The sequence below is a fragment of the Leptonotus elevatus genome, chromosome 10 (genome assembly GCF_054856555.1).
Source record: "Leptonotus elevatus isolate MCC_2025b chromosome 10, RoL_Lele_1.0, whole genome shotgun sequence".
Taxonomy (NCBI): Eukaryota; Metazoa; Chordata; class Actinopteri; order Syngnathiformes; family Syngnathidae; genus Leptonotus; species Leptonotus elevatus.
Window position 1 is genome coordinate 8,539,109 of NC_141248.1, and position 27,513 is coordinate 8,566,621.

General features: G+C 36.6%; 1 protein-coding gene across 2 annotated transcripts; it reads left to right on the plus strand.

The window, feature by feature from the left end:
- Positions 1-387: 387 nt before the first annotated feature.
- On the plus strand, positions 388-27,305 carry mitfa (melanocyte inducing transcription factor a). 2 transcript variants are annotated; one of them, XM_086086452.1, is made up of 9 exons: positions 388-533; positions 20,692-20,904; positions 21,005-21,100; positions 21,558-21,666; positions 21,968-22,051; positions 23,031-23,087; positions 23,442-23,517; positions 24,045-24,192; positions 26,697-27,305. In XM_086086452.1, the coding sequence occupies exons 2-9, from the start codon at positions 20,827-20,829 to the stop codon at positions 27,093-27,095; spliced, it is 1,047 nt and encodes a 348-aa protein (XP_085942578.1). In that variant the 5' UTR covers positions 388-533; positions 20,692-20,826; the 3' UTR covers positions 27,096-27,305. The 2 variants fall into 2 exon arrangements, with proteins under 2 accessions (XP_085942578.1, XP_085942576.1); XM_086086450.1 differs by lacking the exon at positions 388-533 and adding an exon at positions 19,269-19,392.
- Positions 27,306-27,513: the final 208 nt, after the last annotated feature.

Here is a 27,513-nt window from a genome sequence, read left to right on the forward strand (position 1 = left end):
GGCTGTAATGTATATGCCAAGTCTGGAGTGGCGCTGTAGCGCAGCCACAGGGAGTTAACTGAAAGCGTAGAAGAAGAATCAGCGAAAGGAGACAAACACTTTTTTCCCCCCTAACTTTATTGCAATCTACAGAACAAACATGGCTTTGCATTTATCAAAACAACATGAAAAAAGACAAATACAGGAGAAGTGACAATGGCGGGTGATTTAAATACAACACCGCTTGTTGAACATGGGAATAAAGAAGCAAAATATGCAAAAGCATAAGCACGCTAAGGAGGCTGCACAAAACGACTACGACACGGCTATCCGCCATTGTTGTTGACAGACTGACGGTTCGTCATCAATCTGCGATATTGCGTCGTCATCAAGCTGCGACCATTATGTCATCACTGGAGGAGTATCCTGCATATGGTGTCCAGACGGACGCGTACGGGCGCATTTTGAAAACTTTCCACTCTGGAGCCCAGTTTCAAAAATGATCGGTTTCAAGCTCCGAAACCGCACCATCATGTGGACGAACGGCCTGAACGGTAAGAAGCTTCTAAGTATACATTGAAACTGGCTTTCGTGTGGACGGGGCCAATTTCTACATTAGCGCTTGACAATACCACTGAATAAGAAGCCCTATACTGTGTTGTGCGTGTTTGTTTCAGAATGAGACATGGATGTGCTGTGAGAGTTACAAAATTATGTCATGCAATTTTAAGGAAAAGTACTATATTGGGATTTATAGGTCTGCCTTTAAAATGATCTGTCTTTTTTTGGGAGGGAATTTGTATGTACTAGTGGTATCGGTATCTGGTATCAGTATCTGTGACTACTCAACAGTTGAGTATTGGTATCGGCCTGAAAAAATAAGCGGTATTGAACATCTCTATTTAAAATATATGTATCTGTCTTCTCATTCGAAAGGGCCCCATGCCTACCTTTGCCTGGGGCCCCAAATTTCTTAACTCCACCCCTCCTCCTGCTATATTGTGAAATGATTTATGGACAGCTCACTATTCTCTACTCACGCAATTAGAGGAAGATGATACAACTGTATGGAAAATAAAGCACACATTTTTAAACTTCAGCATTTAAATGGCTGAATCACAAACCATGCTTCCTGTTTTCAGTGGCAGGAATAGCACCACAAGAGTTATCGTTTGGCAAAATTCTACTTTTTGAAAGACAGCTGTAACTTATTTGTCACGTTTATTACCATGTTCCAGAGTCAGGAATTATGTTTTACATCATTATCTTCCGAGATATAAATAGCCAAAGCGGTTAAAATAGTTCAATGAGGACACTGTGCAATGAATATGATGTTTTGTTTCAAGGGTGATTTTGTTGCCACAGTAATATGGCAGTTTAGGCTCATAGACACATGAACAAATACAGAACCTACACTGTCCAAAAAAAAAAAGAGTTGGAAGAACTCATCATTTCAAGGCAACAAACTTTGAAAGTTTAAGTTGGGCAATTCAACTAATATTTTAAATTTTGCTGATGTGAAAGTTGTCCTATAACAACTTGCTTCTTTGCTGTGCAAACTAACAGTTTCGCCACAAATACCAATCGTGTATATTTTAAAGGGGACAACCCCAAAAATGTCTTTACATACATATATATGTATATATATATATATATATATATATATATTAGGGGTGTTAGAAAAAATAGATTCGGCAATATATCGCGATATTAGAGCCGCGCAATTCTTGAATCGATTCGATATGCGGCCGAATCGATTTTTAAACATACATTTTTTATGGGAATATTCAACAAAACGTCTTACTTAGGGTTAGGATTCACACATGAAGCATGGAAGAATGTTATATTAATGGAACATTAAGCCTTAATATTTGATTTCAGTGCTGTTCAGGCATGAAACAGACTGCAACCTGTTTGTTAAATGCAGTGGCTCAGTTATAAGCCTGAATTTTCAGATAAAGAAATACATTTTCATACAAATTTTACAGTGTACATTTACAAGTTTACTAATTAGTATTTTCTAAATTAAATAAAAAAAATCGCAATAATCAATTTATAGATTTGTATAGAATCGTGACCTATGAATCGTGATACGAATTGAATCGCCAGGTACTCGGCAATTCACACCCCTAATATATATATATATATATATACAATCTAAACTGCATAATTCTGATTAATATTGTGTTTTTCAAATCTGCATTAAGCAACAAAATACACACATTTTGATTCAGGGGGCGGCCATTTTGCCACGAGCTGCGGAATGAAAACGACATGAAAGTACCTAAGGGATCAGGTAACGACCAATCGTGGCTCACCTGGTATCTGAGTTTGGTCATGTAACGTTCGCAAGCTGAGCCATGAATGATCGTTATCTGAGCCCTAAGCAACTGTGATGTAATTTTCAGTCAACAGCAAGTGGCAAAATGGCTACCCCCTGATGTCGATAAAAATGTGGATCTTGCTGCTTAATTAATATTCCAGAAACACAAAATTGATCAGAATGGCATTTTTAGACTAGTGGGGCTGCATTGAACATTTTGTCAAGAAAATGTTCGGGCTGACTACCCCTTTAAAGTTGTCACAACTTAAATGACTGTTTTTTTTCAGTGACGTATCCCCTGTGAAAATTTTTTTCAGCCAAGCACCCCCAACCAGCACAAAGCATTTCTGATTTAAATAAGAATAAGAAAAGAAAAAACAAGAACCGAGTGCTGTGCCACTATTGTTTGATTTTTTTAAATTATTATTATTATTATTTTTACTTTGGTACTTATGTGGTCTCTTAAACTATTTGGAAATAAAAAATAATGACTTAAAAAAAAGAAAGAAAGAATGAACGTAATTATAAATAATGATGTGTGCACCTAAAAATGATCAACATTATGTGTCCTCTTTGGGATCATAGTAAAACTCTGTTCTAAAAATCAACAACAAATAACTGCATTTTAAATAAAGTTTTCAAGTGATTGACATGTGATTCTAGAAATAATATGACAAATTGGGTCAAACCATTCTGATTTGGGGGAGATACTGGGTTTTTAGGACACTGAAATTGAATACCCTTCTGAATATAAAATTAATGTTATGAACTTATATTTTTCTGAAATATTAAGATGAAATATATGTTAATATCTCACGTACCCCCTGGAGTGCCTTCACGTACCTCCATTTGAGGACCACCGGTCTAGGGTACCCCCTGATAGTGCTGATCACCTCAACTCAGTACAGACTGAACAACAAGGAATAAATAAATAAATAGTAATAAGCTCTTGTTACTTCCTTGAAAAATGAAAAATGTCCTCCTTTATGTTCACTTGAAGTGTAAATGCTCCCGTTGCAAAACACTAAACCAGTGGACTTCCTTCCCTAAACAACAAATCGGGGATTCAACATCAATTCAGCGTCAATTTGCAAGTGATGCATGATACCGTCATAGCAGGAAGTTCTAGAATGGTAGAGTTTTTTTTTTTTAAAAAAGGGGTCCTCAGACAGCAACAGTGGTGAAATGGCTTATTTGCATCATCATCTAACAAGGAAATAAAAGGTAAGACTCATTACTATATTAAAACCATTTTTGTTTATTCTTCTTTTTAATTTTGTCTATTTAACTGATGCATTAATCAGAGCCTCGATTGTTCGGTGTTCCAACGTTTGTAACAAATAGCAACACATCACTTGTGTGTTTGTGCCAGAAAATTAATTTTTTTGTATTTTGGACAGAGGCAGAAAAAAACCCCATACTTCTTAGAGCACATTATTGACTTCATTCACAATAGTAGGTCAAATAATTTGTTCAAGAATCAGTACGCCTTTTAGGGAAATGTTGAACAGTAAACCAGCGAAATCTGATTTTCTTACATTTTTATTCACGGTTAATTCTAAATTTGAGTACATTTCCAAACAGATGAACTCAAATCCGCATTCTGGGTGTTGCAGAGGTGCTCATGAGCAAGATATCAAACCCCCCAAGTCTATCTTTAAGGCCACCTTAACTTCATCACCGTAACATTTCTCTTTACGTATGCATGTATGGTCTGGGTTTATGTGTGGTTTGCAACATTACATACAGTACAGTGTTAATTAAATATCCCCGTTGGCCCAGCAGTGGAGAGGGCGGGGTGAGCGGTGGCTCATTTGCATGAGTCAGGTTCTTCTCAAAACACGTTCATTTTAGCGAGGCGCATCAAACGTGTAAAGTATGCTATTATTCTGGATTTTTTCGATGTTTTTACAAAAGGATGTTATCAGAAACCAGGGAACTATTTTATATTTTTGAAAACAAAAATGAAAAAATTCGCATACAATATAACATCAGCTCTGTGACACTGGTTGGCCTTTTTTTCCCCATTTTTTAATGTATTATTTATTTTGGAATAAGAGGCACAAAAAACCAAAGCAATGAAAAACGTGACTATTCATGCAGTTTTGTTGGTGTGTGAATTTAGGAAATGTTCCGTTTTTTTGTAAGTATACTCAACAAAAATATAAACTCAACACTTTTGTTTTTGCACCCATTTTTTTATGAGATGATCTCAAAAATCGAAAAAAAAAATCCACATACACAATTTCTCTCAAATATTGTTCACCAACCAGTCTAAATCTGTGATAGTGAGCACTTCTCCTTTGCCGAGATAATCCATCCCATCTCACAGGTGTGCCTTAGACTGCCCGCAATAAAAGGCCACTCTAAAAGGTGCATTTTTCCTCTCCCAATATATTGTGAGGAATATTTGAGAGAAATGGTGATATTGTGTATGCGTAAAAAGTTTTAGATCTTTGAGTTCATCTCGTAAAAAAATGGCAGCAAAAACTAAAGTGTTGCGTTTGTATTTCAGTTGAGTGTACATGTATGATAAGAGCATTGTGAATGAGCTGCTTTGCTGTCATCTCGACAGCTTTACAGCCCCTTGTTACTGTGTGCATGTCAAACAAAATTGAGATCTTGAAATGGCTAACAAAGGGGCTTTTGACTCGAATTACCTACTGTAGCAAATCCATCCAGGAAAAAGTTTAACACTGCTGGCTCAGGAGAAGACACAGCAGCAATGAGGTCATTTGGTTTGTTTTTGATGCCAACTGAAAACATCTTGGATTTCACATCAAAAGAAAAACATCTTGGATTTTATTTCCAAGACTATTATTTATTATTTCGTTTAATGTTATCTTGGCATCTGATACAAAATTTAGAGGACAGCATTATTTGTAAAGAAATACTTTATTTTTTATTTTTAAGATAAATACTAAACACAAGTGTTAGAAATAATCAAGCCTGTGGCCCACTGATATGTTGACATTTGTCCATTCCTAACGACACCTAAATCAACAACAACAACAACAACAACAACAACAACAACAACAACAACAACAACAACAATAATAATAATAATAATAATAATAATAATAATAACAATAATAATAATAATAATAATAATGATAATAACAATAATAATAATAATAATAATAATAATAATAATAATAATAAAATAATAATAATAATAATAATAATAATAATACCAGGTATCGGGCCGATACAGCCTTATTTCAAGGTATCTGGTATTCATTAAGGATGCTGATACTAGCCACCGATACATACAGCAAAAAAAAAAGACGTCTTCCATCTCAGTAGTTGCTACACTGAGGCCATTTGACACATCAGCAAATCATCAGGTGAGTTGGAAAAAAGAAATTTATTTTTTCAGAATGATCTGTCACTGTGTTAACTGAAATGTTATGTACCATAAGTACTACTAGTAATGGTACTTAGTATTGGTAGGGATGGGAATTGATAAGGTTTTTCACGATTCCGTTTTCGATTCTGCATAGCGATTCGATTCTTTACCAATTCTCGTATTGATTCTTTTTTGGAAAAAAAGGTGAATAAACATAGATTAGCATTCACTTTTTTATGTCTTTGTTGTATCTGTAAACAAGAGACATGTTTAAAGGTAACATGGCCTTACAAACCCAACAGTGAAGTTTTATGAGGTCCACATTCGAGGAGGACTCAATGGGGCTCCCAGATGAAGAAAAAAAAAAAAAATACAACCTAGATTATTTTGTTACAATAATGTCCAACTCCAGTAACATTTCAACACTCATATGAACTGAGCACTGAAAAACTCCTCCTCCCTGCCTCAGTCAAAACAGACGCAGCACACCAGTAGACTGGTGTGTGACTCTCGTGAGCAGATTGAGAATGTGTGGAAATAGCGTGTGTTCTGTACGTCTTTGCAAGTTTTGCAACATTGAATGAACTCTGATGATGAAAAAAAAACAACACTCGCGGTTGCTCGACGCGCGCGGAAATGATGCGCGCGTCGTGACGTCATCGTCCCACACGGAAGTGAGAAAGGAATCGTTAGCAAAAACGGCAAACGATGTCAAGGAATTGAAACAGTGGGAGCCGCCGGTTTTTGATTCCCATCCCTAGGTATTGGTGAGTGCTCGAGAGTAACTACGCGTACTGGTAGCTGTCTGAATAAAAGTGATATTAAAAAACCTTAATAGCATTATTATTATTATTATTATGTGTAATTCATAAAGCACTTTTCATTTTGTGATGCGCTCCATTATATCCCAATTACAGAAGCTATAAAGTACGATGAACACAAATCATGCCAGCCCACCAAGATGATTGTGCCCGTCCCCCACTTGAGGCACTAATCTCTCAAAATAAATACACTTTTTTTTTTTAAATGTTGATGTTATTTCATCATAGTAGCCATTTTTGTGTTAAAATATACTAGTGCTGAGTTCTTCATCATGAAGATCTTACAAATATAAAGAAACTGCCTGCTAATTTTAATATCGCTGTCCTCGGGGGATCAATATGCTGTTGATCAATGTGATGTTTTATTTGAAAAAAACCCCAAAGTTGACATTAACCTCTTGGGTACGTTTTGTGCTTTTTTGACTTTAAATTTCCACAGTACACCACAGACTTCACAAGTTTATGAAGACGCTATGTTCTTTCAAGTAGAAGAAATAGAAGCATTGTATTTGTTTGAAGGCACATTTTGTGTTCCTTTTCCATTGCCAATATGATCTCCTCCAGTGGTGTAGTGTTCCCGGGAGAAGTGGGTGTCCTTCCAAATTGACTTAATTTCTTTTTTCTTCTTCCCTTCTAAAACGCCTTGTTTTAGAAACGGTGACATGTGAGGGAAAAGCCATCAATTGTAATTACGCACAATAAAAAAATGATCACGAATGAATTATTGAGTTATTGTATACAGTATACAATAACTTGGTTAATGTTACTTAGAATAAATAAAAAAAGGTTGAGAACCACTGCCCTTCATGATCCTAATCTAGCTAGTTTAGGGCTAAAATGCTAACTTTAGGATAATGTTACATTTCATAACATTAGCCTAGCACAGTTTAACCATAATGTATTGGCGACAAAAACCTCCTCTATAAGTTAACAATGATTTATTTGAAAACAACTTTAAAACGTACCTGTCAATGATGTTTTCATTGTATGTATGTTCGGACAGCCTGCATGCCGTCACTCACTGGAAAGACGTTTATTTATTTCTGCCTCGCGCAGTAGACGGAGCGATCTGTCAATCAACTGGAGTGGCATAACCCGCCCTACTCATTTTCTGATAGGCATTAGTTCTCATGCTTTTCATTAACCAATAAGACAGCGAGTGCAAGCCAGCCAGTTAAAGGGTGGGTCATGGCCACTGATCAGTTTATATTACTCGATAGACGATAGCAGAGCCGGACTTTGGCCAAGCCGATCCAGTAATATATACAGTTCAGTGCGCATCCAGGAGGATTCAGAAGTGGGAAGACGCAAAATTGAGGATTTAGAAGTGGGTATACGCTGTATACTAGGGGTGTGCCCATAAATCAATTCTCATAAGAATTGCAATTCTCATTTAGTACGATTCAGAATCGATTTTAAATGTCCCAAAATCGATTTTATGTAAATTATTTTATACTGTCTTGCCTTTGTCTGTGTGTGCCTCTATTTGGAGCGCTGTTCATGTTCTACCCAATTTGGCCACGGAGGGGCAGTGTGGTTCCACGCGGTCTAATACACTGTTAAGTTGTAGCCACATTAGAGAGTAGAAGGAAAAAGTCACGATCAAGTTATTCCCCAAAAAGTTGTTTTTTTTGCAGTGTGGAGCCATTCTTTTGAGTGATAAAAGTGCTGCGAGTAGCGCGCTAATTAGCATTAGCAAGTCAGACTGGAGTAGATCATTACAATTCCTTGCACATCTATAGATTGAAGCATAAATCATTGTCAATCAAATCATGGGGAATCAAAAACCGCCTCAAATCGAAAATCGATTCCGAATCGAACCACAAGCCTAAAAATCGGAATCGAATCGAATCGTGAGACATTCAAAGATTCCCACCCCTACTGTATACCCACGTATACCCTGGACTACACCACTGATCTCATCCAATCAACAGACTGCCATACATGTAGCACCACCCCTTTGATGCACACCTTGGTGATTAGGCTCCAAAAGGAAGGAAAAAGTTGCAGAGTGTGTTTTATTTGCTATTGATCAGTTCCGTCGAGCTCAATGACATTGGTCCTTGCGTGATGGCCTCAAGTGAATGTAATACCTCCCATCCCAACCCCCCACATCCCATGGTCTGGGGGATTCTAGGAAAAAGTTGAATCAGAATCAGAAAGTCTTTATTGTCCATGAAAGGGAACTTAATGTAGCAGCAGGAGCATACAGAGGCACACAAATACAAAATAACATGATATACTAGTATTTTAAAGAGCTAAAACCCAGACTCAATTTAAAAAATAAAATAAAAGGAAATGCCGTACTTGTACATTTTTGCTAAGTGCAAGTGCTAAGTGTTCATTCCAAAGCTAATACCAGAAATAGACATTCATTACCAGTCTTGCAAAAAAAACAACAAAAAAAAACAACATGCGGCATACACAGTAATGAACTAAGACCTTTCCGGGTATTTTTCAATAGTTAACTCACGATTAATCACAAATGTAATATCTGTTCTAACTGTACAATCATTTTTTTCTCTAGTTTTTCATACTCTTGTAACCAAAAGTGGGAAAAATGTTAAACTTATAGAAATAGTTCAAATTAATTTTTGTCACCTATAGCCGTCAATGGCAGTGAATGAGTTTTAAAAAGTCAGGTTGATTACCATTTGTGCAGTTCTAGCACCCTCTGGTGGCTAGTTTTTTTTGTGCCGTTTAATTTATATAATTTATATTATTTTGGCATATTTTGGCCCATCTACGTTAAAAATCCACGCTAATGGTCAGATGAAGGGAAACGTAATATGCTTGTGAACCAAGTCATATGTGGAGGAACTCAATGTGTGCGTGCATTAGCAAGTAAGTGCCTCAATATTAAGTGTTATTAGAGATTGTAGGTTGCTTATATGCATTGCAGTTATGTACAAAAGCACAACATTGTTTTTTTTTGTATGAGCTCTTTTTTTTAACAATATTGTGACCTTTTTTTTTATATCTCCAACCTCCCCACAATATTGTGATAATTATCGTATCGTGACCTTCATATCGTGATAATATTCTTCTTTCCTTCCTTCAGTCTTTCTTCTGGTCTCTTGATGTCTCCCTTATTTGTTGGAATTTCGATGTATCTGGAGTTGGTGAAAGATTGTGGATTTTTAACTTTGTGGGTAGAGGGTGCTGTCAGGTTGGTGATGGATTTCACTTTGTTTCATCTTTCTTTCCTTTGATCCTTCCTCTGGTCTCCTGACAACTTCACGACGGAATGCTGAAGTATTCGGTCTTGGATTTATAACAGGTTTCAGATTAATTAAAGAGCACAAACTCGCACGCATGCCAAAAAAAAAGTGATGATGATATGTTGACTCGGGAAGGCTGCCAAATGAATAATACTGAGTTCTCAGAAAACAACAAAATAAAAGGAAACGTCATACTTGTACACGTTTGCTAACACATGTTCAGTCCAGAGTTAATACCATATATAGACATTCATTACCAGTCTTGCAAAATAAAATGCAACATGCAGCTATGCAAAGTATTGAACTAAGAGGGCCTTTCCAATGATGCTAAGATTTCCCAGATATTGAAAAAGAAAGTATGATATTCCATTAGTTCCCTACCCCTCATCTTAAAATCATTCTTCAAGCGGCTTCACATCACATATTTGGCTCAATTCCATTTTTTCTACCACTTTATTTGATGTTAACATCATTTTTTCCCGATGTAGTATAAGCCTGTGATAACAGCATACTAAACAAGTCAAGCTGTGGGGGGGAGGGTGTGCATGTGCACGCCTAGTAGCCCATGGAATAAATAGTTGAATTACATTTATTGTATCCATCGAAATTAGGGGGATGTCATATGTTTAAAGTTCCTCTGACCTGATCAGATATGTGTGTGCCTGTCTCTCTCTGTGTTAAAAGACGCTCCAAAACGGACTACTTTGCTACCAATTATAGAGCGTATTTTGAAAGCCTGAAATTAGATTTAGCTGTAGATGGTATGCTAATTATCACAAAACGATGGATTTACAATGCCTTGTGTTGCAGTGATATGTGGAATTTGTTGCGAAAAATCAATCGACAAAGAAGGTTTAGGGTTGCTTGTGATACATTCATTTCGTCATGCACTCACACGTTCACACTGCGGTGGCGGTAAGCTACTTAAAGTAGCCCTGGGGCAGGCTGAAGAAAGCGTGGCTGCCAGTGTGCGCCTACGGCCCCTCTGACCACCACCAAACATTCGCACCTTCCATACACCAGTGTGAGTAGCACTGGAGGCAATTTGTGTAAGTGCCTTGCCCAAGGACACAACGACACATTACTTAGGGAAAGCGGGGATCGAACAGCCGACCGTCTCTACACCCTGATCCACTGTCGCTTGGTGGTTCTGCACAAAAACATGTTGACAATATAAAATGAATAAACAACTAAAAATTACAAATACAATCTTTATTATTTCATGTTTATATATAATATTCTTACATTTATTATTATTATCATTAGATTAGATATTATTTATATATTCTATATGTATTATTATTATTATATTAATATTCAACTAGCTTTAAATTCACATAAAGAAATCCAATTTGAACCACATGAGAAATGTAACAGACATCTTGAAGAGTCACATGCATATAAGGGCCAATAGTACCCAGATTATTCCAGATGAGGTTATTATCCTAAAGGTTATGTGAAATTTGCGTTGCTGAAGAAGTCTTTTGAAGTCATCAACCACACCAATTGGTTTTACTTGACCGATTTAGAAGATTTTCTCCATCTTTGATTTGACATATTTGACATTATGTTTTATTGATAGCAGTTTGATATATTTTCATGGCTCTACTGAATGAAATATTGCAGCATGCAGAGCAAATCCTGGAAAAAATTGTAATGTGGCACCTGGGCAACTGTGTCCGCAATGGTCTCGTGCCTTGGTGCTAAACAAATAAACATGTTGTTTTTTCCTGAAAGGAATATTACACTACCATGAGATTTTTGATGAAGGCTTGAAATTAGTTCTTGAACACCGTGCCAAAATAAATCTTGTGAGTTTGCTGATACAATTTTGAATATTACGAGGCAAGATGTGCTTTTTTTCGGACAGTTTGGTGTGAAGATAGCGCTAGAGCAATGGAAGGCCTGTGACACGATCACCACAAATGGTACAGAAAATGGCTGCATGGATGGAAGCGGAACAAAAATACATGTCTTTAGACTTGATTCTCCCATAAACGTTTCTTTCTTTCTTGCGTTTATCAATGCGCTTGCACAATCGGATCGAATAGAACTTGATGGCCTAGAAAAGACCCAACATTTTAAAATGATCAGACAGTATAAACTCCACGTGCAGGCATTTGCGGTTAAACCCTGACCTTTTCTTTGCACTGGAGGCTTTCTGAGAGGAATAATGATACGTTTGTGTACTTTGACTTTTTGATTTTGGTGGATGTTTGGAACTGAGTGAAAAGAGCCTTTTGTTGTTATCCCCAACTAATAGTAGCTACAACCCTTTTCTCTTGCTACTTGGATGACTTTTTCATTAATGTATTTTCAAAGAAAGCTTGGAGGGGATTTTGCAAAGAATCATCAGGTTGCATTTTTGATCCCATCTTTGACAAGATTCTAAGGTCAACATTCAATCAATGCAAACACGGACAGTTGGACACATTGACAAATGTAACTTGGAGCTTACAACGGTGAAACTTCGTGCATGAATAAAAAAGTTAAGTGGAGAATATGCCACACAAATGCAACACCTCATAATAGTTCATGGAGTCAACATTTCAGAATGGCAAACACATAACATTTCATAAATCATTGTTCTGATGCAAAATAAGACACTCCGTTTTATTTTTCTTCCTGTCAGTCAGCAGGTCAGTTTCCATTACCCGCAAAAGGCAAGCTGGAAATGGAAATACAGGATTTTCGAAAAAAAACTCTCAAATATCACCAAAAAGTTTTTACGCTCTCCTGAGGTAGTTTTGGAGACAAATAGAAATATTTCTCAAAAGTATAATGGAAACACTTTTTGCGCACTCCGTGTAGTCATGTGACCCCCGCCCGGTCACGGAGGAAAGGAAATAGGAAGTATACGGAGCCACTCGCTTTCATGTCAGAGCTGCCTCCTGAGCGTATAGCAAGTCTTTTTAAGCACAAAGCGATTTAGCTATAGAGCCACTGCCACCGTTCAATGCACGTTGCATGAAAAATGGCCGTTCCCCCGGGCAACGAGCAATTGAGCGACATGCGGAGGAATGAGTTCCTTTGTCTTTGATGACAAAACTGTTGCAAAACTTACAACTGGCCAATAAACGTTACAACATAGCCTACTAACAGAATCTTACATTAAATCATTAATCGTATTCCATTTGTGATCTGGTTGATCTGATCCATTACTTATATGCAGTGCTTAATCCAATCCCTAGTGATGGCAAAATGAAGCTTCATGAAGCATTTGCGATATTTTTTGACTCCTCTAGATGGTGCTCTTGGTTTAAAGATAAAGGCAAGTGCAATGAAAATGGATTACATTTGCATTGCATCTTTGAATCATGAGTGCCATCTAGAGGAGTCAAAAAATATCGCAAATGCTTCATGAAGCTTCATTTTGCCATCACTACCAATCCCCCTTCTGTCGCTTCATACGTGCAACGCAGATTTAATGTCTTATACAACATATAAAACGTGTAAATGCACACTCCGACATATATATATATATATATATATATATATATTTTTTTTTAGAAAATGTTTTTACTGCTTCAAAAATAAATTGATCATATTTGTGTACATAGGCAAGGTTAGGTTTGAATTGTATTTATATATTCACATGCACAATAACACATATAACTAAAGTATATACAAAAACATAGCAATAGAAATATTCATCAAATGTTTGCTTTTTTACAAGCAATGACAGGAAAGGCCCAAGGGGGTTAAATCACTATTGTTTGTCTCTTGAACAAGTGCAAGTTCACACAGACATTGGAAAGATGGGATGTGTTTTCTTCTTGGAAAAGGATGTTTAATTCTTGCTAATCTTAACCACTAGCCACAGGCTAAGGAGCAAAGACAACTCTTTGTCCAGTGCTCATCCTCTTAATGAAGTGGTTTGTCCCTACAATATCTGATACGGCTCTTCAGAATGACTAAAAATGCATTTGATAAGTCAAGTTTAGGTGAAAGTATGTGTTGCCAGCTGTCTGGGAAAGGGGAACGAGCTGAACTTGTTCCGAGGCTTCGTTCGCATATCAAAATGTTTTCAATTGGAGTGAATAGAAATGAAACCACAGAAAAGTTATGTTTAGCCTACCTTGTTTTTATCAATTTTTTGTTAAACATAAATACTAAATGGGTCCCATTTTATTATGAAGAACTAACACAGTGGGCCCTATTTTCGTATCTAGCGTAAAACACAGTCTAACTGTGTGCATGTTTTTTTTTCTTTTGGTATTTTGCTCGACTAGTGAAGATAGAACAGGTCATTTTCATTAACTAACTGGTCGGGGGCCGACAAGCGCAGTTATTAATCAAATTCAGTATTTACGGACAAAAATCTTCACTTGTGGGGAAAGCCGACGACTCCTGAGTCATAAACATATGAATTGTGACATAAAGCAAGCATACCCAATCAGGAAGCAACATGACTGAAGAACAGGAAAGCAAGCATAAATAAAGACAAACATGTTCTTAACTGAAACACAAAGTCCAGCGGATCACAGAAATGGAGGATTGCCTCCAGCTCACTCAGTAGACTATAAAGTCTGTTTTCAAACTGCCTCCAGGATTTTTTCCACGGTCTTTTCCAAGATCACCATTGATCCCTCTTCTCATATTTACGCTTCCATGTTTCATCTTGAGAATCCTGGTTATTCTTGTTTTTTCTTCTTAGATGACAACCACATTTAATCATGTGAGAATTCTGTCTTAGAGGACTAGATTCTAGTTCGGTGGTGTAGTGTTAATTTCATCAACGAAAACTAAACAAAAGACTAGACTAAACTAGACTAGACTAAAACCCTCATTATTAAACAATAACTGGGACAAAATGAGTATGCATTTTTGTCAACTAATGAAGACAAGACGAAAATGTACTTCGCTTAATGAAAACTGGACTCTAATCTATGGACATTTTAGTTCATGAACAAAAATGAGATGAAAATTATATGATTTTGTAAAATCTTGTGTCTGTTAATCTGTCACTGTGACACTGTCATGTGACACACAGTGTACACACCCCCTTTCAAAACTGCAGCTAGCGAGTACAACATACACTAACACATGGGACAGACAGGAGGATTCACGGTGAAAGGTTTACAACAAATGTGTGTATATATATATATATATATATATATATATACAGTACATTTATACTGCTAAAGATTTTTTGAGAAACAAAATGTTCCCATAATTGTTTTGAGCAGTGCATATGCTGTGTATACAGTATATGTACTGCTAAACAAAATATAAACATTTAAGTTTAGTGTTCAGTGTAGTTATAACGTAACATTAATCCAACGGCCATAACGTTCCAACAATAATGTTAATCCGACCGCTAACTAATGCTAGCTAATTTACTAGCTCATAGCATGGAGCCATGGTAGACAGACACTTGTTGATATACTGTAATTGAGTGTGAACGTGAAGTTGTTTTTCATCAAAAAGATGAGAGCAAATTTAATGTGAAATAGTTTTAGATCCGAAATGTTCAACATAATCTCCTGACCAAAAAATATACAGGGGTAAAATGATTGTCCTGACTAAAACTAGACTAAAGCATCGACAGTTTTTGTTGACTAAAACTAGATGAATACAATTATGTTTTCTTGGACAAAAAAAAAGAGGCTATAATGCTAGATTTATAAAAAATAAAATAAATAAAAACGGGATGATTCATTTTTTTTGTACCATTGAGAGATTTGAAATATCTTGTGAATTATTTGATTATTTGTTGTTAAAAGGAGGGCAGCAACTCAAAAATGTTCAATTTGCATTGTCTAATCGTCCCTTGTCTTTCATATTGCATGTCATGGAAAAACATTTAAAATGTCTCAAACTCAGGTTTGACCATCATAATACAATTAACTCTCAGTAAATGTTTGGCATCTTCCCAAAATAAAAGGCCTCCGAGTGAGGTTTGTCAGCACAGGAAGAGAATGAGTCGCTTAGATGATAAGAATAGATGCATTTTTTTTTCAAAAGTCAGGCAATGACGCTTATCCCTTGAAATGTTATTGGTCCTGAAGGCAAAGTCTAAAACGTAGAGCCATGTGCTTTCTTTGAGAAGGTAATAAACCTCTGTCTCACAAAGAATCTGTGAATAAAGTGAGAGCTTGTATGGTCTAAAAGAGACATCCTTTGTTCAAATTTCTCTTCTACACCCAAAGGTTGGGCTGGCGGAAAAGGCCACACTGCAGAGAGAACTTAAAGGAATACTTGGTTTTGACTTGACAATGAATGCATTCTTCCTTTTTATCAGTTACTGTTATGCCGCAAGGCACTTCCACACAGTTTTTATTTGTCTCCCCAGATCCAAGTGATTTCCAGCAATGCAAACAAAGGTGTGTTGTAGTTCTAGTAGCATTATATGAGATGACATGGCAGATTATTATTTTTTTTTAATCCCAAACCCAATTAAGCACATGGCCGCAGGTTCAGAAGGTGCACAGTTCCATGCAAGTTAACCGTTTACGCCCCCCAAAAATTACCTAAAGCTCGAATTTTACACACAGAAGAGTTTTTACTCTTAATAATAATAATAATTTCAAATAACATTTATGTACTGTACTCTATCATATTTGTGACAGTTGATTTTTTTGCTTAAATTATGGCAAAGTACTACTAGGAATTATTATTATTTAAGGAGACGTTGTGTTTCACAATTTTAAACTAGTTCTCACAGTCTTATTAGCATGACAGTGACATTCTTTTGTCAAAAACACTTTAATTGTATATTTTTTTCCAACCATAATTCTTGAAATTAGCTGGTTTTATGGACTGGCCCTTGCCATGCATGTGAGCAAGCCCTCATTTCGCCCCATATTTTTCTTGCTCAATGTCGAGTCCGACTTTTAAGCCAAACATTCGAGTGCCACTTATGTGCTAGTTATCAGAAGCAAACACTGGTAAGACTGCTAGCTACCGTAAAAAGATCCTAATGCTGCATTCGAGGTAGGTGGTAAACCGGATGTATCCCACTTGGATTCCAACCTCAAAGCGTTTGAGGCAAATGTAAACAACAAAATTGCGATAATAATAAATGCAATAAATGGTTTATTGTTCTGGTTAACACAATTATTCCAAATGACGTTGTATTAGGGTGAACATATTTCAAATAACTAATTCAAGTAACAAATTAACAATAAATAAATATGAATAAATATATTTTTAAAATCTTGTAAATTATGTTTTGCCACTCACGGTCTGTCTCTCCATTGGATTTGCCATTGTCGAGTGACATCAGATTAAAGCCAGCCAGTGTAGTCAAGGTCCTTTTTTTTTTTTTTCAAACTTCGCAACTTGGATGTACGAGTTCAAAGGGGCGTTACCGTGCTCACTTCTTGCTATAAAGTCGGAAAAGTCACTCACTTTCCTCGAATGCAGCATAATACTGCAACTCTGTTTTAACTTGCTAATGCATCTGTCACTACTTCAAAGTGGCTCTTGAATGTCAACCAGCCTAACTGGCAAGTCATGTGTCGAAATTCATAGGCTGGGTCCTATGAAGGACCTTTCGTAGGCTGGGTGCTCCGAAGGCTCCGCCTTCCTCGTGTATCCTCCATGGACTGGACAAACCATGGTGAATTTGGGCAGGCCTAACGGTTGAATAATCCCCCTTCCAGAGAACAAATTAAAAAGGTTTTGTTTCCTCAGATCAAAAATGTTCATCTCATTGTTTTTGTTTAATTACAAATCACTATTGAGTACAAAGGCCTACGGAAAAGTGGGACATTTCAGGTATAATATTTAGAGACTTTTTGCAATGGAAAGGCCCCACAATTCACACCTTAGTGAACCGCTTGGTAGTTTAAATCAATTTGCACGTGTTGTCACAGCCCATTGGAAGGCCCCCATCTCTTCCCAGAGACTGAGCCAGCGCAAATTTTTTTATGGTAGGCAGGTTTTTTAAGCTTTTAAATCAGCTCCAGTGTAAGGGGATATGGTGTCGACTACACGATGTAGGTTGTGCGGCTTGTGTGAATTCCGGCAAAGTTGTCAATTTGATTCAATCACTGAACACAGCAAGCGATAGAAGGTAAGGTAAGGGTCTGTTTCCAAACGAGCAGTCTCCAGCTTCTGTAAAGATCACGGTTTGTGAGCCCTGACTAAATGTGCCAGCTACCGGCAGGCGAACTTCAGTTGAACTAGTAGATGTCATGGCTTGATAAGCAATAATAACTTATAAAACAGTCACTAAGTCGCTTCGTGTACCGTCCACTTCAATTCAACATTCATTCACTTCCGCCATCCACACTGGTGAAGTTATGTGATCATGTGACGTAGGTGCAAAAGGTCCATAGTACATTTTTTCTTCAAAAAGAAAAGAAAGAAAGAAAGAAAGATGGAAGAAAACAAGCTAGGCCAGTGTTTGCTAAATTGCTGTCATGTCATCTAGATTTGAGGGTAAAAGCCTCACCTCTTTGCATCCCTAAAAAAGATATGGGATAGTTGGATTTCAGTGAAAACTTTGACTGGCCCAGTAAAGCACATTCTCACAGTTGTTTGTGAACCATTGTTGTCAACTTGTCATGGCTACATATTTTTGGTAATTGTGTTGGAAGATGAACCAGTCAGAGTTTCTGAGCAAGATATCATTGTGGATGGCTGAGTGATTTGCCATTATAAACTTTTTTCTTCTTCTTCTGTGAGACCTCCCAAAAGACCCCAGGGTGCCTGTTTTTCCACTACACATACTCATTGGAACAGAGAACTAATCGTGCACAGACACTATTTTTTGTCGTCACACTCTGGGAGACATTTGTCGGCCAATAAATAAAATCCAAACGGGTAATATCTGTTTTTCCATCTTAAGACCGTAATTTATACTGACCAACCTAGTTTGATTTGATTCAACAAATTTCCATTTCAACAGTTTTCACTTCACCCTTTGGGACTTTGCCAATTATTGTGTTTGACACCATGGTCAATTGTTTTCACCAAAATAAGTCTATAAAATTTATTGGCACAGATGTGACACAAACCCCCCATTAATGCTATAAATATGACAGATGATGTCAAGCACTGTCTGTTGGAAAGAATTATGCCCGTGGCAAGACAAAATATGTTTTGATATATATATATATATATATATATATATATATATATATATATATATATATATATATATATATATATATATATATATATATAAACAGTACCAATGCTTTCATGCAGCTAAAAATTTAACATTTTAGCGTTGCTTAACCATTTTGACAAAACAGATTGCCTTTTCAAACCTGCCATACATGAGTGTTTTCGTATGTCTGGTTTGTACGAGAACAGTAGCACTCAGTTGTAGTCTTGTTAATCAGAACAAACAATGTTCTATACTTGATGAGCAGAACGAAAGAATAAATGTTAGTTGGCCTTAAGCTAGCTTTAGTTCGCAGACTACTGGCCAAATAATAAAAAGACTTCTTTGTGAGCTGAAAGTAGTGACGTCAAACGGGCCCCATAAAGACATAAATTCATAGTTTAGCCAGAACAACACAACAGTGGGAGGATAACTTTCTGTGTCCTCCTCTATTTCTTAACTTGCATAACTAATGAGCCTTAAATCCTTGATAACTTGGCCAAGAAGGCTGACTGCTGCCACATTTACTTATGCTAAGCTAACAGGATAACGGGGCAGCATTGTGAATGTAGCTAAGGTGTGTTTTTGCATATTTCCAAACAAATATCATGTTGGAGATGCTTGAGTATAGTCACTACCAGGTAAGATGGCTGGATTTTATGGTATTATTATTTTAATGCTGTGTTAATTTCTTGTCATTTAAATTGTGTTGATGGATTATGTGCAGACCAGCTACTGCTATAGAATTACAGCGCTAGTCTGTAGCTGTCCTTAGTAATGTGGAATTACTTACGTTTCTTGTGTGTGTGTGTGTGTGTGTGTGTGTGTGTGTGTGTGTGTGTGTGTGTGTGTGTGTGTGTGTGTGTGTGTGTGTGTGTGTGTGTGTGTGTGTGTGTGTGTGTGTTCTGTTTAATCACCAACAAATCAGAGATCATGTGACAAAAAGCAATGTTTCCAAGTTTTCCCTCTCTGAGAATCTCTGGTAGATTAATTAGAATCCATGTAGTCATAAACTTCACCGTTAACTTTGTATGATGCAATAACCTGTCCATCCATTTTCTTTACTACTTATTCTCATTAGGGACGTCATGTGTCTGCCGGAGTATACTGGTTGCCAGCCATTTACATGGCACATAGAAAAATTACTATTTTGACCCTCTTTCACACCTAAGAGCAATTTTGAGATGTTAATGTACCTAATGTACATTTTTTATGTGCATGTTTTTTGTTTTGTTTTTTGGAATGGGGTGGGGGCTCGAATTCCCCAGAGCAAACACATAGAACCATAAGCAGAATCTGAAAACTCCACACAAGGAAGGCCAAGGCCTGGATTTAAACTACCAATCTCAAAACTGTGCCAACTGAAATACGTATGAATTCAAATTTTTAACTCCGGAAATACAACAAGACATGTAACTACTTACAATGAGAAAATTCTCACAGTTCTCGGGTTGGGGGTTCAAATCTGGGCATGTGTTTTCTCCTCCCACATTCTAAAAGCCTTCATGCTACGTTCCCTGAAGACTAGGAGTGAATATGAGTGTAAATGGTTGTTGAGGCTCCACCTCACCTGTAACCCTAAAAAGGATAAGGGTGTAAACAATTGGATGGATGAATTGTGATCTTTACCTCACAGTGTTCCACTGCTTTAAAATCAATTAAGAAGTATGTTTTATTGGTCTGAAAAGGGCTAGCTATTTAAAAAAAATAACATCTTAGAGTGGTTTACAAACTTGTTAATCCATTTTTGTACGTGCTGCAAAGTTGATCTTATTGCTAATGGTTAGCATGGTACTGTAGCTCTAGCACTGTTCACATTTCTTGCTCATGTTTAATCTTCTTATGGTACTGGTTGAAAAACATTGCGATTTATATATGGGTGCATAAAGAACTAGTCCAAATTATATCCAGTTTGTAATAGTAATTTTATGCTCATGTAGGTGCAATCCCATCTCGAGAATCCCAGCAAGTACCGTATCCCGCAGAACCAAAGGCAGCAGGTGAGACCGTATCTCCCCACCAGCCTAGGAGGTAAAGCTGGCGGCCAGTGCCCCAGCCAGCCACCCGAACACGGCATGCCACCCGGGCCTGCCAGCAGCGCCCCCAACAGTCCCATGGCTCATCTCATCCTCGCCTCTAACTGTGAGAAAGAGGTACGCGTAACAAAGATCATTATTTCATTACATTTGGCTGACTTGATGGCATTTATTTCAGTTTGGATTATTCTGAAATGTGTTTTATCATTTCACGCAGATGGATGAAGTTATTGATGATATCATCAGCATGGAGTCAAGTTACAACGAAGATGTTCTTGGACTCATGGATCAAGGACTTCAACTGAACACCACAGTAATTAGAACCTTATTTTCATACTCAAACAGAAATTTAGAGACATAAAGTCCTATTGTAAAGGATGCTTAATTGTAGCGTTGTGGAGTTTGTCACTTTTTTTTTTTACTCAAAACTGCCACCTCTGGCCTAAAGCGTTACTGCAGCCAGCCTCTGTGGCAAGCTCGTGCATGGTGCGCATGCATGGTGCGCAAGCATACTTGCGCTCAAATAAACTTCGTTTTTTTCAGTTTTCTTGGAGTCTGAGCTAGAGTTTGATCTGTGCTCGAAGTCGGCCTCTTCATGTTTTTTTTTAGTGTCTACTTTTCTATCAATTGTGTCATACGCGGGGGTGAACATGACGTCACCCTCCAGCACGACACCCCTCCCTCCTCATAACATTTTAACTTCCACAATGCGCCTCTAAGATTATTCTCTACTTTATGTATTTATTTATTTATTTATTTATCATCCCCAGCTACCCGTGTCTGGTAATCTTCTTGAAGTATATGGCAACCAGGGACTTCCCCTCCCAGGCCTCGCCATCAGCAACTCCTGCCCACCAAACATCAAAAGGGAATACGCAGGTAAAATCCTAAAAAAACACTGAGCTGTATTTCCACTTATAAGACATTCTTAGAACATTACATGAGTGTTTATGGACTTGTATGAACAATTCAAAATCCCTGTGAGCATGATTCAGAATGCATTACTGAAACAAATATCCTCATTATAATCTAATGATTGTCAGTTAACTGCTAAAAATGCTGGTAAAAAAATGACATCATGACTATAGTGCAGCACTGTATTGATATTGAGTGCAATTTAGAAATGCACAAGATACACTAAAGTATATTATACCAATTATTTGCCAAATAATTACTCCAGCTCCTGGCATGAAGCAAGTACTGGGCAAACCTGGACCCTGTGGCCGGTACGAAAACTATCAAAGATCTGATGGCTTTCCAGTAGGTAAGCAACATAAAACTAATTCTGAATGTTGTTGTTCATTTGGATTTTAGAAAACGTGTTAAGTATTTTGTGTATTACAAAATCGAACACAATAAGAATCACTTGCATGTGTTAAATTGGGATAGCTCAAGCAATTTTAGCTTTGCTAAACCTGAGAGTTTTTCTCATAGGAACTCCAACATAACCATGCGCTGTATTTTTTGGACTATAAGTCACTCTTGAGTCAAAAAAAAAAAAGCATCATGAAAAAAAAAGCATTTTGGTCAGACAAAGAACAGAAGAGCTCGGACTCGCACCTAATCGTATGGATGGCAGCGAACGAGTTTCAGTTGGATTTGATGCTTCCACTTCAAACAATGGAAATGTTTTTATTGAAAATGAATCATAATTAATGGTGACCCAAATTGAGACTGAGCCTGATCAGTATTTTCTGATTCAAATCATAATAAATCATTGAATATTGTCACACTCCATTTCAGAAGATGGCGGTAGACACACTAAAAGTATTTGCCAACCGCCAAAAGAAAGTAGAAGCATTGATTGAAGAAAAAGAAGAAAAGATAGTAACAATGGCAACTAATGTTTGACTCTCACATTCTACCTTTTCCACCACAACACGACACGAGATTCTTGTTGAGGAAAGCCATTTTTAATGAAAAACTTTTCAGTCGTGAGAAAAGGAAGTTTTAAATCCAACCAGAACTTTGAACGTTGCTGCCTTCAAGACAATTAAGGAACATGGATTTTGGGTGTGATTCTGAGCTTTAATGTCAATATACTAATGTCGCACCTGAGTACAAGTCGCAGGACCAGTTAGACTGTGAAAAAAATGTGACGAAAAATCTGGTGTACAAGTATTCAAAACTGAAAGCAAACAACTTGAAACGTGTAGAAAAATGTTTGTAGAAAATAAACGTGAAATTTGATTGCTTCATACCCATTTCATAGTAATAATCTCATATTTGTCTTTGCTTCAAAGAGGCTGAGGTTCGTGCTCTGGCTAAAGAACGACAGAAAAAGGACAATCACAATTTGAGTGAGTCTTTCTTTGTTTTGTGGCTGGCTGTTTAATCATTCAATTTGTGTACACTGCATTTGAATGGCTATGCCCCTATCGAATCTAAAAGCCTAATGAAGACAAATGGATGGATAAATATGAACTTTTAAATAGACATCAAAGACTGACTGAACAGATGTAATTAAAGCTTATGTTAAATGGACCATTCTATTTAAAAGTTGACACTTTAAATAATTAGTATTTCAAATATTAAATTGTTTCAAAGAAAGAAAATTACATTTTCTTATTTGAAGATTTTATTTGAAGAACAATGAAAATGTGTGCTCCAAAAGTTCTGCTTTTTGACACATTTAATTTGTACCCAACTTGTAGTTGAACGAAGACGACGATTCAACATCAACGATCGCATAAAAGAACTTGGAACCTTAATACCAAAGTCAAATGATCCGTAAGTATGTTTTGTCAGACACACACATGTTAATTTTTACATTCAGTTTGATTGACTGATTGATTGAAATCTTTATTTCCAACATAAAAACATAAAAACAGTAAACTATACAAAATCAAAACAATACCAAAAAAATAAATAAATAATGAATGAAGGCAAAAAACAAACAAATAATACATATTTTATGAACATGTACGAAAAACAGTAGGAAGAAGTAAAATATATTTTCCATTATGAACTAAATAAAAAAATATTATTTTCATATATAAATGTATTTATATGTAACTTTCAATCTACACTGATATAAATCTATTCATTTGTATATTACTGTATCAATATCAGCAATATATCAGATATTAATTCAGTTGAAGTCAACATGATCTGAATCACTGCCCTCTTCACATAGCCAAGCCCTTTTTAAGTGTAATGACGTATTTGTTCAGAATGGCCATGAAGAATCCTCTGTTGTTCCGGTCAGCCGCTCAGCTGACTCTGACTTTAGACCTTGTGTCTCCTGTATACCCCAGAGATATGCGTTGGAATAAGGGCACCATTCTAAAAGCTTCGGTGGACTATATAAGGAAACTACAGCGGGAGCAGCAGAGGACCAAAGAGCTTGAGTGCAGACAGCGGAAGCTGGAGCATACAAATCGCCACCTGATGCTTCGTATCCAGGTGGGTTCCCATTTGCAAGTATATATAGTGCCATGAAATATGCTCTTTTTGATATAAATGTAAAGTTTCCCTTTTGAATGTTTTAAAATAATATAATTCCAAGCAAACAAAAATGTAGGTTTTAATTTTTTATTTTTTTTAAGTGAGACAAAACTATTCCATACAAAACCTGTTTGAAAAAGTACTCGCCCTATTTTGGCCCACCCTTTCTTGCAGAATTGTTTAGGCCCAGCAACACGAGAGTATTTTCGAGCATGAACAGCTTTTTTAAAGTTGAAGTCAAGTAAAAAAAAAAAAAGTGCTCTCACATGGTGTTCTGATAAATATTGGCTTGGCGGAATAAGAATTAAGAGGATAAATCCACAGTTTCCAGCCATTCAGGGAGGCTGACATTTAATGCAGCACTGCCCCCTGCTGTCGAGTGAAATTGATGTCAAATTGCCTTTGGGCTCATATTGCTAAAGTCCAAACCCAGAAAACAGGTGAGCTGTGACGTTTACAAATTTACAATGTGAGAAGATGGTAAATCCGTTTTCACTGCATTCTAATTAAAAAAAATACTTAACAGAGTAAGGCAGGTTGTGTTCATCTCTCTACACAATAAATTTCACATGAAACTATAACGATATTACTGAAACCTAAACATGATTACGCTTCAATAAAAGAGCTTTCAAAGATTTGTGATTTTTGCCATTTCAGTAGGGCTGTCAAAATTAAAGTGTTAACTTTAGAGATTTATTTAAAATCATTAAAGCTTTTTAAAAAAATTAACTCAGTTAAGCGGGAAGACGAATTAACATGGACTATAGGTAGTTTTATTTTCTGATTTACTTGCTTGATGCTCGTTGGAGAAATTTAAAGTAATTTGCGCACTTTGAAGAGTTAAATTTAAATAGCATATTATTTGTAGACCTTTGGCGTATCATCTCAGAGCAAAATACCCTGCTCAAATCATCTCGGTGGGGCCTCGCAAACCAAGTGTGGTGCTTGTGAGCGAAACTGATTGATTGATTGAAATGTTTATTTGGAATATTTCAACATTATTTCAACACATGAACAAGTGACAATAATCACCGAAAGAAAATCAAAATCAAAAGAAAACAGGCAATAGAAAAGAAAACAATCAATGAATATTGAAAAGGGAGTGAGAAGAAGTAAAACTTATTTACTTCCACCCCTTCTCCTTAAGTAAATAACATAACTTCCGTCCTTCTCTTACATACACACAATATATGAATTAACACATGTAAGCATACACCCATAGCCTAATACATGTACAGTGCCACCTATAAATCTACTACGTCAGTCTATTTACACAATATAAATGTTCAAAATAAGAAAGCAGTCAAACTAACCAAAGAAGGAGAGAAAAAAACAAACAAACCAAAAAATAGCAACCAACAAATAAATAATACAATCATCCCAACACACCGAGTAAGTGACCACTCCTCCCTCATCCTCATATTGTTTGAAAATCCTATTTTTGTTTTTACATTATTTTAAACTGTCTCATTTTTGTACACCGTTTCACCTCCCCACTAAATCCCTTCAGTAGCCTCACCCCGCATACTGATAAACACATTTTTTTTCTTGTTGTACGAAACCTAGGTTCTTTAAAGTCACAATGTTTCCGTAGATCGTAACACTCATTATGGTTGTTAAACAACGGTTGAATATGCTTTGGTAGTAAATTATATCTTGCTAAACTAAACCTGTAAGTGAGAAGTTCGGAGAATTGTTTGTTTGAGTCAATTTTGTTTTGTTTAACAGTTGTATTCCATTCAAGGATCAAAGAAAGCTATTAGAACAGTCTTTGATTCTAAAATACTGTACTTTCTATTTGACATTAATTCCAATATTTTACTCAAGTAAATATCTGTTACAGCTTTGAAGAAAAAAGTAGAAGCAGAAGTAGAAAAATGTGATTAATCGCAATTAATTGTGTGTGATTAATTAAAGTAGAGTAGTACTTAATTTTTCAGGTGGTGATGTATTTGAATGATGTTGAATTATAATAAATATTGATATACAGAATGAGGGATGGGATACCGATTCCTGGCCTTATTTCAAGGTGTCCGTTCTTGTGAAGGCCCTCTTGTGTCCGGTTTATAATCAAGAACCAGATATTAGAATAGTAAATTAATTTCATGCAACTATAAGGAAAAATGCTCAATTGGTATAAAAAAATTCAAAATTACCTCTCATTGTTTTGTTTTTTTGTTGGAAATGTTATGTATCAAAAGTACTAGTGGTATCAGTATTTGGTATCGATGACTGCTCAAGAGTTGAGTACTCGTACTGGTATGGGTCTAGAAAAAAGTGGTATCGAACATCCCTATCCACAATTACTGATATAGTACACGTACTGCATTTGTAATCCTTCAGTGAAAATCCTTTGCAGACAAGGAAAATAATATTAGAAACGACCTGATTTAAGCAGACCCATATTTTGCCATTGGGTTCTGGAGCAGTTTTGACTGAGTCCCATTTTGACTTTCAAACAGGAGTTGGAGATCCAAGCCCGTGCTCATGGTCTCACGATTGTATCATCCCCGTCGGTGTGCACATCAGAGATGATGGGCCGGGTCATAAAACAGGAGCCCATCCTTGATGACTGCACTTCGGAGCTCTATCATCACGACTCGACTCCGGACATGTCCCCTCCAACCACACTGGACCTCAACAATGGCACCATTAGCTTTGATCCGGTTCCAACTGACCCTGGGGATCCTGGCCCATATGGAAATCCCAGAACCTGTAAAATGAAGGAACTGGTCAGGGACAATACATTGTCACCAATTTCCCCAAGTGACCCATTACTGTCATCAATGTCTCCAGATGGCTCAGTTAATATCCACCACAGTTCTAGTTCTAGAATGGAGGACAAGGAATGTTCCTGTTAGTTTAGCCTTTAGCTCACTGACTTTACATTTGTAGCATCTCAGCAATGAAAATACTTTTTGTTCTTTAGACTGGCTTAACACTGCTGGCATACAGCAAGCAGGTTTGAGGTCTTTTTTATTAACTCATTCACTGCCATAGACGGTTGTAAATATTCTTTTGAACTATTTCTATTAGTTAAAAAATATTTTCTACTTTTTTTTAACAAGATTATGAAAACCTATAATTTTTTTATTGTACATTTAGAACAGATATAAAATTTGTGATTAATCGTAAAGTCATGCAATAAATTACAATTAAAAAAATCAATCGCTTGACGCTCCTAATCTTTAATAATCTTTTCTTCTTTTTTAAAATCGTGTCAGGCGATTAACATTTTAAATTGTAATTAAGCGCATGACTTCAATAGTTAACTAACGA